We start from the raw sequence: 12,944 nt of genomic DNA, 5'->3' as shown, positions 1-12,944 counted from the left end.
CTTCACCATCAGCAATCCGACATTCTTGAAAAATAATCAAATCACCAATACAATTTACTTCCATAGACTACCTTTCCAATAGTCCCCCATTAACCACTAACCAACTACCTTATCAAACCTCAATTGAGAAACCAGAGAAGCCCTGTTTCCTCTGATTCACATATGTGTGCTTGAGTGTGTCTCACATGTTTTTAACCTGTCTGTGTGTGTGTGTGTGTGTGTGTGTGTGTGTGTGTGTGTGTGTGTGTGTGTGTGTGTGTGTGTGTGTGTGTGTGTGTGTGTGTGTAATGTTCACAGAGCAGTCAGTGCTTCACTGATGTCTTGTGTGTGACAGCTCTGCTCATTATCATTATTACCCTCACACACACACACACACACAGGTTTGGTGAGAAGACATGTCTTCAGTAACACAGGCAGCCAAGGGCAGAATGACGAGCTCTTTGAAGTTAGCTTAGACACCTAGCCCCTCTATCATGTCAAACAGCAGTCTTTCTCTCTCTCCTCTTCGGTGGAAAACTGCACGGCTAAAGAACCAAAGCCGAATGAGAGGTTTCAGAGAAGTTTCTCTTTCATTAGCCTCTATGACTCAAAATGGATTGTCGTATTCCACCTCTGCTGCTGCTTCGCGTCTCTCCGAGCAGCAAAGACTCCGCTGCACCACAGAGATAAAGTAAAACAGGAGAATATAGTGTAACAGGCACATCCCAGCTAGTTAGGAACAGGACTGAAGCTGAATCTGGTGCAGTGTAGGATAAATAGCATGGATTTGGAAGAAAGGGAGGAATAGTGTGATTACAAGCAAATGTAGTAAATGTGGTTCAGGAACTACAGTAATTACTCAGCTTTAATTTAGTGGGATAATATAGTCGAGTTTGATACATGGGCCTGTATTCATAAAGCGTCTCAGAGTAGTAATTCTGATCTAGGATCAGGTTCTCCTATCCATTTATTATAATCTAAAAGACAAAACAGATCCTAGCACTTTTTACTCAGACGCTTTATGAATAGGGAACCCTGGTCAGTCACACAAACATGATGGACAAACATGAAGACTGTAGAATGTGGTTTGTCTGTGCACTGCCACTGACTGACTGACTGGCTGGCTGACTGACCGGCTGACCGACTGACTGACCGGCTGGCTGGCTGACTGAATTACTGACTGGCTACCTGGCTAACCGACTAACTGACTGACTGACTGGCAGGCTGACTGACTGACTGACCAACCTCCAATGTCGCTGGTCTTGACCTGGATAATGTAGGTGGTGATCTCCACCATCTCCTCCTCATCCACCACAGCAGCCATCTCACAGATCATGGTCCTCTTGGGTCCTTTGGTCTTAGACAGCCACTCCTCATAGGTGAACACTGACACCTCCTCTGTGGTCAGGTTACGCATGATGATCTGAGGGAAATCATCATTAATTATCATTTTTTAATTTGTATTAATTAACCATTATTTTTCGAGGTAAGGTGACTGACACAATGACACATTCTTACCTACAGTAGCAACCTTTTTACACATTTATATTGTATTTCGCATATTAAAGGGTGAGGGTGAGTCCATGCCTTTACATACCTGCTGTAATTCTATTGGGAGAAACCATCAATCAACACTATGCATGTACAGTATGTAGGACAATCTGAAGGACAATGCATTATCTTTAGGACAATGCCATTATCTGTAGGACAACTTCATTATCTTTAGGACAATGTCATTATCTGTATACCTTTGTCATTATCTTTAGGACAATTCCATTATCTGTAAGACAATGCCATTATCTTCGGACAATTCCATTATCTGTAGGACAATCAAATCAATTTATTTTTTTTTTATTATTTTTTTATTTTACCTTTATTTAACCAGGCAAGTCAGTTAAGAACAAATTCTTATTTACAATGACGGCCTGGGAACAGTGGGTTAACTGCCTGTTCAGGGGCAGAACGACAGATTTGTACCATGTCAGCTCGGGGGTTTGAACTCACAACCTTCCGGTTACTAGTCCAACGCTCTAACCCAATGTATTTATATAGCCCTATATACATCAGCTGATACCTCAAAGTGCTGTACAGAAGTTATCCGTAGGACAATGGCATTATCCGTAGGACAATGGCATTATCCGTAGGACAATGGCATTATCCGTAGGACAATGCCAGACAAATACCAACAGAGATGAGCCATAATCCATAGTGATAAAATGCAGAAATATACATATACTGTATATATAAATACTGTAACATGATGAGCATATCTCTATTCCACTTGCCTCTCCCAGTGTATTTGATCCTTTGTCATGGACAGGGTGTAACTGAAGAAATTAGCCCATTATAAAAACCTAAGGATTTGGCTCAGGCAGCCCAACCTGCATTAACTTCCATCAATATATTAATTTGAGTGGGATTAGCATGCTGGCAGTGCGCCCAGTTCACTGCAGTGGCCATTTGAAATAAACATGCTCTGTGTGTGTAATCCATAACGTTGGCAGTACACATCTGTTTTGGGATGCTGTACAGCTACTGGGTCATTTCAAGGACACGGACCAGCCACTGACAGACACGGCTGGGTATGAGCCCTGACTGCTTAGCTACTGTTCGGCTAGTCTAGAGGCAGACTGGGTGATTTGGAGAGACATGGAGGGGTTGTTCCTGCATAGGAAATGCCTTTTTTCCCATCTGAGTGGTAAGGTCTTGGCATCGTAGTGAATTTTGTACTGAAAAGGAAAAGCCAGCTGCCAATTCAATGTTGACCATCAAACAGAACTGGAACAGAGTTATTGAAATTTGTACAATGTGTTACAAATTTGCAAAATGTATGATATGTTACAAATTCCGATTTGTTGTGGCTAACGTTAGCTAAGTGGGTAGGTGGCTAAAGCTAAGGTTATCTAGGCTAGGGGTTAAGGTTAGGAGTTAGGTTAAAGGTTAGCTAACATACTTCATTGTTGCAAAGTTGCTAAAATGCTCAAGTTGTCTGTGATGAGATTCAAACACGCAACCTTTGGGTTGCTAGATGTTCCCGTTCTATGCACACTCATCCACTCTGACCAAACAACCCCCCACCCTACTTTCATTTTTGCCTTAAGTAACCTCCTGTCTTATGTAACCATACCAAACGTAACATATCATATTAATTTGAGTGTCCCACATTTACATTTGTTATGTTACATCTAGTCTATGAGACCAGGCTGCTTTGTGTGTCTGCGGTGAACAGATTCATCTCAGTCTCTGCAGCCTGCATGCTCCAACCTAGTCTGGATACCAGTCTCTGTAGAATTCTACTCCTTGTGGCATATGAATTCTACTCCTTGTGGCATATGCCAAAGAGACTGGCCTTTTGGCAATCTCAATGTTCAATATGTAGCTGGATTTCCGGCGGAGTTGCTATTGGTTGTTGGAAATAACATTAACATTTCCCATGACAACATATGGAGTCTTGGAAATAGAATTAGAATTATAACAAAGTCAAAACCATTTAGCTGTTAGCTAGGAAGACATTTTTGCTCACAACGTGAGTAGCACTCTAAAGGTGAGAGTTGCAATATTTGCATAACCTTTGTGGTTGGAGGATAACTGTGAGGGTTATCAAATCAGGATCAATTCATCTGATCTCCTCGAGCTCATTAATGATAGAATGTTCATATTTTTAGAGTGAAGAAAGACCAGTCTCTATGGCAAATGTACACGGAGTGGAATGTAATAACTGAACAGACAAGGCAACCAGGCTAGCTCCAACCCCACACTGACTGAAATGGGTCAATACAATTACATGCCATTCACTGAAGCTCACCCCAGATGCACTCTGACTCCTACTGTGCAGCATTGCATGAGTTTGTCTGTCTGGTGTGTGTGGCTGAATTATCCAGTGACCTATCGCCTGCAGGCAGGGATCTGTGTGTGTGTGTGTGTGTGTGTGTGTGTGTGAGTGTGAGTGTGAGTGTGTGTGTGTGTGTGTGTGTGTGAGTGAGTGAGTGAGTTTTATCGAACGTATGCATCAGACTCTTTGAGTAGACGGCTTGACAGAAATGGTAGCTGAAGGTGAATGTTGAACTTTTGTTACACACATCTCCAGATGATGCTGCGTACCATTTTGCTCAATGATGCTGTCGGTGTGACTGAGGCAAGAGAGGGAAGTTGTGAATTGAGCAACACTGTGACCTAAGACTTACAGACAGCAAAGCCTCACCCATGTCTGTCTCACACACACACACACACACACACACACACACACACACACACACACACACACACACACACACACACACACACACACACACACACACACACACACACACACACACACACACACACACACACACACACATACACACACACACACACACTTAGTTAATGTAGCAATCCCTGCAGAAATCCCTACACCTGTTATCATTGTATTTTATTGTACTGTTACAGTAAACATGAAGTAATCTACATCTGCATTGCTTGCTGTTTGGGGTTTTAGGCTGTGTTTCTGTATAGCACTTTGTGACATTGGCTGATTTTAAAAGGGCTTTATAAATATATTTGATTGATTGATTGACTAATCAAAGACCCTAGAAATGTGGTGTGTGGACTCTTTGTTGAATTAAGTCGGTACACTCTTAGAAGAAAAGGTGATATCTAGAACCTAAAAGGGTTCTACCCAGAATCAAAATGGTTATCCTATGGGGACAGGTGAAGAACCCTTTTGGTACAATTTTCTAAGAGTGTAGACTGTGACATCTTTCCAGTGCTGACCTTAGCCAGGAACCAGTCAGGTCGGCTACCAGAGCCGTCAACACGGACCCTCATCTTCCTCAGGGGAGCAATATCATCGACCTCCAGGCTGAACGTGTCCTCCTGACCCCGCTCAAACCTAAAGACAGCCAGAGTGTGTGTGAGCGTAATGCATGAAGGGAGAGTATTTTATACTGTAAACACCACTTGTTCACATCACATGCACAGTAGATAAGACAATTCTATGCTATTTGGAGATTGTTTTTATGTGTTTTTTATTTACAATGACGGCCTACCCCGGCCAAACCTGGACGACGCTGGGTCAATTGTGTGCCGAATGTTGAAAAAAATTGTAGTTTGGTAATTTCAATACCACTTGATGTCTTTGGGCTGTGTTTATTTGAGTGTGTTAAATATGTGCATTTGTTCAAGTGTGAACATTTGGTCAGGTGGGTGAACTTTGGGCCAGGTGTGTTTGTTACCTGTCCTCGTTCTTCTGCAGTAGGATTTCCTCTGTGGTGCCGTTGGTCCCAAACACAGACACGTAGATCTGGGTGTCTGTCCCAGCGTTCTGAACATCTCCCGTCACCACCGTCACCTCATAGATGATCTGACAATAACACGCAATCAATCAATCAATTCATTAATCAGTCAACTAATAAATGAACCAATCAAATAAATCAATGAACACATTAAATGAACATATTTTGCCAGTTAAACTGATCAGTGTGACAAAAAGGCTGTGTTTAACAGTATCTTTGTATCACAGGAGGTTGGCGGCACCTTAATTGTGGAGGACAGGCACGTGGTAATGGCTGGAGCAGAGTAAGTGAAAAGGTATCAACATCTACCACATGGTTTCCATGTGTTTGATTCTATTCCATTCGCTCCGTTACAGACATTATTATGAGCTGTCCTCCCCTCAGCAGACTCCCTGCTTTATACATAAAACAGACATGACAATGTACTGTAGGTGTTCAGTATTGTATTAGCAGGTAATGGATGTTTAACTAGGAGGTAGAGTAAGTACAGCTGAATACTGTACCAGTAAGGGAACTAATGTAATGATACTTGCCTTTTGGGAGATGGTGATGCTATCTGCATCCAACACGTTGAACACCCTGGCAGTCAGTCCATCGCCCCGATCTTTGGCCAACCAGCACTTACACTGGAAAATGTATTTAACCCCTTTGGTTGGCACGGCAACAGCTAGCTCATCAACCAACCAGCAGCTCTCCGGAGTGGCGCCGTCATGTCCGAGCTACAAGGAGGGCATAGAGCAATAATATCAAACAATGTGTGTGTGTGTGTGTGTGTGTGTGTGTGTGTGTGTGTGTGTGTGTGTGTCTGTGTGTGTGTGTAGTGTGTGTGTGTCTGTGTGTGTGTGTGTGTGTAGTGTGTGTGTGTGTGTGTGTGTGTAGTGTGTGTGTGTTTGTGTATGTCTGTGTGTGTGTGTGTGTGTGTGTGTGTGTGTGTGTGTGTGTGTGTGTGTGTGTGTGTGTGTGTAGTGTGTGTGTGTGTCTTTGTGTGTGTGTGTCTGTGTGTCTGTGTGTGTGTGTAATGTGACCGGTGCTCGAGTTGGACCGGTGCTCAACTCAATGTTCTACAGCTTGAGTACCAGCACCCCTTATAAAATATTGGCACTAAAATATGATAAGTACTGGCATCTACATTTTAAGCTTATCGGCACCCAAAATTAGTTTTGGCACCCAGAGCCATATATTTAGGCCGACTGTTGAATGTAGGTCTAATTCCAGACATTCAGTTACATAGCACTGTTTAAATATTCCCCATGTATTAGTTAATGACTGGCAAATAATGTTGCAGTGTCATGTAAATCAAATCAAATCAAATCAAATTGTATTTATCACTTGCGCTGAATACAACAGGTGTAGCAAAACACTGAATACCTTACCGTGAAATGCCTACTTACAAGCCCTTAACCAACAATGCAGTTTTAAGAAAAATAAGACTTGAGAAAATATTTACTAAATAAACTAAAGTAAAAAATAAAAGACCAACAATAAAATAACAATAACAAGGCTATATACAGGGGGTACCGGTACCGAGTCAATGTGGTTAGTCGAGGTAATTGAAGTAATATGTACATAGCGTAGCCATTTGATTAGCTGTTGAGCAGTCTTATGGCTTGGGGGTAGAAGCTCTTAAGAAGCTTCTTGGACCTAGACTTGGTGCTCCGGTACCGCTTGCCGTCCGGTAGCAGAGAGAACAGTCTATGACTAGGGTAGCTGGAGCCTTTGGCAATAATAATAATCACAGTGGTTGTAGAGGGTGCAACAGTTCAGCAACTCAGGAGTAAATGTCAGTTGGCTTTTCATAGCCGATCATTCAGAGTATCTCTACCGCTCTTGCTGTCTCTAGAGAGTTGAAAACAGTGAGGAGCTTTGAGGGCACTATGGTGTTGAACGCTGAGCTGTAGTCAATGAACAGCATTCTCACATAGGTGTTCCTTTTGTCCAGGTGGGAAAGGGCAGTGTTGAGTGCAATAGAGATTGTGTGATCTGTGGATCTGTTGGGGGCGGTGTGCAAATTGGAGTGAGTCTAAGGTTTCTGGTGTTGATGTGAGCCATGACCAGCTTTTCAGTAGTCATTTGACCAGTGGTCATTTAGGCGGGTTACCTTGGTGTTTTTCGGCACAGAGACTATGGGGTCTGCTTGAAACATGTAGGTATTACAGACTTGGCCAGGGACGGGTTGAAAATGTCAGTGAAGACACCTGCCAGTTGGTCAATGCCTGCTCGGAGTACACGTCCTGGTAATCCGTCTGAAGCCTTGTGAATGTTGACCTGTTTAAAGGTCTTACTCACATCGGCTACGGAGAGCGTGATCACACAGTTGTCCGGAACAGCTGATGCTCTCATGCATGCCTCAGTGTTGCTTGCCTCGAAGCGTGCACAGAAGTAATTTAGCTCATCTGGTAGGCTCGTGTCACAGGCAGCTCGCGGCTGGGCTTCCCTTTGTAGTCCGTAATAGTTTGCAAGCCCTGCCACATCTGACGAGCGTTGGAGCCAGTGTAGTACGATTCAATCTTAGTCCTGTATTTACGCTTTGCATGTTTGATGGTTCGTCAGAGGGCATTGCGGGATTCCAGGGTTAGAGTCCCGCTCCTTGAAAGCAGCAGCTCTACCCTTTAGCTCAGTACGGATGTTGCCTGTAATCCATGGCTACTGGTTGGGGTATGTACGTACGGTCACTGTGGGGACAATGTCATTGATGCATTTATTGACGAAGCCGGTGACTGATGTGGTATACTTCTTAATGCCATCGGATGAGTCCCGGAACATATTCCAGTCCGTGCTAGAAAACCAGTCCTGTAGTTTAGCATCTGCGTCATCTGACCACTTCCATATTGAGCGAGTCAGTGGCACTTCCTAATTTCATTTTTGCTTGTAAGCAGAAATCAGGAGGATAGAATTACGGTCAGATTTACCAAATTGAGGGCGAGGGAGATCTTTGTTCACGTTTCTGTGTGTGGAGTAAAGGTGGTCTAAAGTTTTTTTTCCTCTGGTTGCACATTTAACATGCTGATAGAAATGAGGTAAAACCGATTTAAGTTGCCCTGCATTAAAGTCCTCAGCCACTAGGATGGCGCTCCTAGAATGTGTCATGTAAATGCATCATAATGCAGAAACTGCATTGGCCCAACTCGTTAAATACATGGCTCTGCTGGCATCTATTTCAGTCCATTTCAAGTACTTACCTCCACTTTTTTAATCTCACCAACATCAGCTCCATGAGCCTCGAAGGACTCCAGAGACCCAGACTCAAAGCACTTCTTCCCCCCAGGCAGGTCCAGCCACAGCCTCTGTGTCTGGGTGTGGTTTGGCCCCATGATGATCACATAGACCCTGCTGCAGGTACTGGCATCGTTTTCTTCCCCCGTGGAAATGGTGAAGTGGTATGGGATGACTGCAGAGACACAAGGTAATGTGTTTGATTGTATGTGTAAGGGTGAGCAGCTGTTTCTCCAAACTCTGCCTCTACAAAGCAGAATGCAAATAAAGACTTTTGTCTGGAGTTATCAATCAGCTCATTGCAATGTATGAAACTGGTGAAATTCAGTCTGTTTTCATAACTCTTTTTTTGTCAATGTGTGTGTGCTTGGGGAGGGGGTTGTGAATGGATGTGTGTGTTTATATTGACAGCAGTGTGTGTTTACTGACTGGTGCTCTCCTTTTGGACGTCCTCCCCCTTCTTCTTCTTCTTGTTCATGTTGCTGTCCACACTCTTCATGATCAGGGCTGAGCTCTTCTTACTGCCCTGGATAGTCTCCCTCTCCCCCTCGTAACCCTGAGAGAATACTCACAGATTCACACACACACACACACACACACACACACACACACACACACACACACACACACACACACACACACACACACACACACACACACACACACACACACACACACACACACACACACACACACACACACACACACACACACACACACACACCAAGGCCAAAAGGCCTCTATAACAGTACCTTGACATAGAACATCCTTTCGATGCGTCTGTCCTCTCTCTTTCTGGACAGCCAGCGCTCACACAGGAACAGGAAGACCTCCTCCGTATCCTCGTCAACCACCTCCACCTGGTCCAGGTACCAATCAGCACTCATCATGCTGTTGTCATGGCGAATCTTCATTCTAAACACCTGACCCAGGTCCACCGCCTCAATGGTGAACTTATCCACCTGGAATAGAAGGCAGGGGCTCATACACTGAGTATACAAAATGTTATGGAGACCTGCTCTTTCCATGACAGACTGAATCAAGGTGAAAGCTATGATCCCTTATTGATGTCACCTGTTAAATCCACTTCAATCAGTGTAGATGAAGGGGAGGTTAAAGAAGGATTTTTAAGCATTGAGACAATTTTGACATGGATTGTATGTGTGTTCCATTCAGAGGGTGAACAGGCAAGACAAAATATTGAAGTGCCTTTGAACAGGGTAAGGTAGTAGGTGCCAGGCGCACCGGTTTGTGTCAAGAACTGCAACGCTGCTGGGTTTTTCACCCTCAACAGTTTCCTGTATGTATCAAGAATGGCCCACCACCCAAAAGACATCCATCCAACTTGGCACAACTGTGGAAAGCATAGGAGTCAAGGGCAAAAGGGGGGGGGGGGGGTGTTCTTAATGTTTTATACACTCAGTGTATACTGCCTCAAAATTATTGTCCAATTTTATGCTGTGATGCAAAAGCCAAAAAACATTCACATGAATGACAGAAAGGCCTAGTCAGGGATACGTAGTCAGGGATACGTAGTCAGGGATACCTAGTCAGGGATACGTAGTCAGGGATACGTAGTCAGGGATACCTAGTTAGGGATACACAGTCAGGGATACGTAGTCAGGGATACGTAGTCAGGGATACGTAGTCAGGGATACGTAGTCAGGGATACCTAGTCAGGGATACGTAGTCAGGGATACATAGTCAGGGATACCTAGTTAGGGATATGTAGTCAGGGATACGTAGTCAGGGATACCTAGTTAGGGATACAGTAAGGTCTGTATTCTGTCTCTTACCGCTCCTCTCTCAAACTTGTTGCCGTTGGTCTCAGACTTGCTGAGTTTGCGCTCGCCAGTGTCTCCCAGGTCTCCGTAGATGGTCAGGAAGACGTTGGCATCGGTGCCTGCGTCGTAAACATCGCCCGTCATCACAGACACTTTGTAAGTGTGAGCTACGGGCAGAGATGGGCACAGATAATAGATAAGAAAACACAGATAGACAACCCACAGACGGAAGGCATAACAATGTACTGAAGTGTTCAAATGGGAACAAATTGCCGACACTCTGCGTGACTGCAGAGGAGAAAGAGACCAATTTAAGCAGAAAACTGCCTCATTATTTACTTGGCAGACAAAGAGTCTGACAAACAAAGAGGTGCATTCTGCTGTAATGGCCAGCCTCCAGTTTGTATGTGTGCGTGTGTGTGTGTGTGTGTGTGTGCGTGTGTGTACTCGCCACTGAATCTTCCATCTCAGTGTGTGTGTGAGTGTGTGTGTGAGTGCGAGTGTGAGTGCGAGTGTGTGTGTGTATGTGTGTGTGTGTGTGTGTGTGTGTGTGTGTGTGTGTGTGTGTGTGTGTGTGTGTGTGTGTGTGTGTGTGTGTGTGTATTTGTTTGCGTGTTTGCACCAGCTGGTGTGTTTATGCGAGGGCGTGTGTGCTTAGGCCTAAATGTGTGTGTGTGTGTGTGTGCGTGCGTGTGTTAGCGTGTGTTTGTATGTGTCTGTGTGTACGTACTCTCCAGTGCATCTTCCACCTCAACCTCGCTGACTTTCAGGGTACCATCTCGTAGTAGTTTCTCCGTTATGATGTCAGAAGGTACTAACTCTCTCACTGTTTCTCCATCATCCTCTGACTTGGCCAGCCAGCGCTCACATGGGAAGATAATAGTCTCCGACCCCTAGAGAAAGCCAGAGCAGCAGTGTGCGACTGAATACACTCCAGGTCTCTCCAAGAGGAGAAAAGCACCACCTTGTGACTAAAAATGGTATTATTTTGATATATAATAGTGAAGACCGGTGTAGTTTTACCCTGCCGCTAGACACTGGTCTTAGATCAGTTATTTAGAAATTTTACCTAATGGTTGAGGTTAGGATTTGGGGAGGGTAAGCTGATTATAGCTCTGTAACTGAGTAACAGAGTAGCCTTTCTCCTGTGTACCTTCCCCTTCCTCAGCAGTCGTCTGATCTCCACTCTGTCCAGGTGCCAGCCTCCGTTTAGCCCTCTGTTGTCATGACCAATACGGATCTTCTCTATGACATCACCCACGTCCTCCAACTCCACAATGTTACAGAAACATCACCCTCATCATCATCATCATCATCATGAGGAACATTCTCATCATCCACATCATCTACATCCTTATCATCCTCATTCCAGAATAATATTTTCCCTACACAGCTGTCTGCTCTTTACATTGTCTTATGGGTGACTACTGTCTGGTCGTACCTCAACGATGAACATGTCCTCAGCTCCCCTCTCAAAGTACATGGTCCTCTCCCTCTTGTTGACACAGAGAGACCTCTGCTGGGTGCACACCCCGTCTCGGCCGTAGAGCACGATGAACACATCTGCGTCTGTACCCGCTGCAAACAGGTCACTGGTGAACGTCTTGATCTCATAGGGCACAACTGTGACAGAGGGAAAACAAGGCTTAGGGTATGATATATCATTAGTGATGGGGGGAAAATATTGATACAGTTACATATCGCAATATCAATTTGTAAAAAAATATATACTGTATATACACAGGGTACCAGTACCAGTCAAAAGTTTGGACACACCTACTCATTTAAGGGTTTTTCTTTATTTGTACTATTTTCTACATTGTGGAATAATTGTGAAGACATCAAAACTATGAAATAACACATATGGAATCATGTAGTAACCAAAAAAGTGTTAAACAAATCCAAATATATTTTACATTTGAGAATTTCCAATGTAGCCACCCTTTGCCTTGATGACAGCGTTGCACACTCTTGGCATTCTCTCAACCAGCTTCATGAGGTAGTCATCTGGAATGCATTTCAATTAACAGGTGTGTCTTGTAAAAACTACATTTGTGGAAGTTCTTTCCTTCTTAATGCGTTTGAGCCAATCAGTTGAGTTGTGACAAGATAGGAATGGTAAAAGACCAAGTCCATATTATGTCAAGATCACCTCAAATAAGCAAAGAGAAATGACAGTCCAACATTACTTTAAGACATGAAGGTCAGTCAATTCAGAAAATGTCAAGAACTTTGAAAGTTTCTTAAAGTGCAGTAGCAAAAAAACATCTAACGCTATGATGAAACTGGCTCTCATGAGGACCACCACAGGAAAGGAAGACCCAGAGTTACCTCTGCTGCAGAGGATAAGTTCATTAGAGTTAACTGCACCTTAGATTTCAGCCCAAATAAATGCTTCACAGACACATCTCAACATCAACTGTTCAGAGGAGACTGCATGAATCAGGCCTTCATGGTTGAATTGCTGCAAAGAAACCACTACTAAAGAACACCAATAAGAAAGGACTTGCTTGGGCCAAGAAACACGAGCAATGGACATTAAACCAGTGGAAATCTGTCCTTTGGTCTGATGAGTCCAAATTTGAGATTTTTGGTTCCAACCGCCGTGTCTTTGTGAGACGCAGGGTAGGTGAACGGATGATCTCCGCATGTGTGCTTCCCACCGTGAAGCAGGGTGGAGGAGGTGTGATGGTGT

At 44.0% G+C, this 12,944-nt stretch overlaps 1 protein-coding gene across 1 annotated transcript in view; it reads right to left on the bottom strand.

Moving 5' to 3' along the window:
* loxhd1a (lipoxygenase homology PLAT domains 1a) overlaps positions 1–12,944 on the bottom strand; it is a 52,196-nt gene that overhangs the window by 3,222 nt on the left and 36,030 nt on the right. The window contains exons 26-36 of the mRNA XM_090234025.1: positions 11,691–11,872; positions 11,403–11,519; positions 10,980–11,142; positions 10,262–10,416; positions 9,218–9,427; positions 8,895–9,021; positions 8,432–8,640; positions 5,786–5,971; positions 5,193–5,320; positions 4,732–4,849; positions 1,225–1,402 (exon numbers count right to left, since the gene is read on the bottom strand). Of these exons, the coding sequence (XP_090090151.1) occupies positions 1,225–1,402; positions 4,732–4,849; positions 5,193–5,320; positions 5,786–5,971; positions 8,432–8,640; positions 8,895–9,021; positions 9,218–9,427; positions 10,262–10,416; positions 10,980–11,142; positions 11,403–11,519; positions 11,691–11,872 (1,773 nt within the window). The remainder of the gene's footprint in view (positions 1–1,224; positions 1,403–4,731; positions 4,850–5,192; positions 5,321–5,785; positions 5,972–8,431; positions 8,641–8,894; positions 9,022–9,217; positions 9,428–10,261; positions 10,417–10,979; positions 11,143–11,402; positions 11,520–11,690; positions 11,873–12,944) is intronic.

The sequence above is a fragment of the Oncorhynchus mykiss genome, chromosome 5, assembly GCF_057628025.1.
Source record: "Oncorhynchus mykiss isolate SJ-2025 chromosome 5, ASM5762802v1, whole genome shotgun sequence".
Taxonomy (NCBI): Eukaryota; Metazoa; Chordata; class Actinopteri; order Salmoniformes; family Salmonidae; genus Oncorhynchus; species Oncorhynchus mykiss.
The sequence above is the reverse complement of the archived record's forward strand: the minus strand, read 5'-3'. Positions and strand labels throughout refer to the sequence as shown.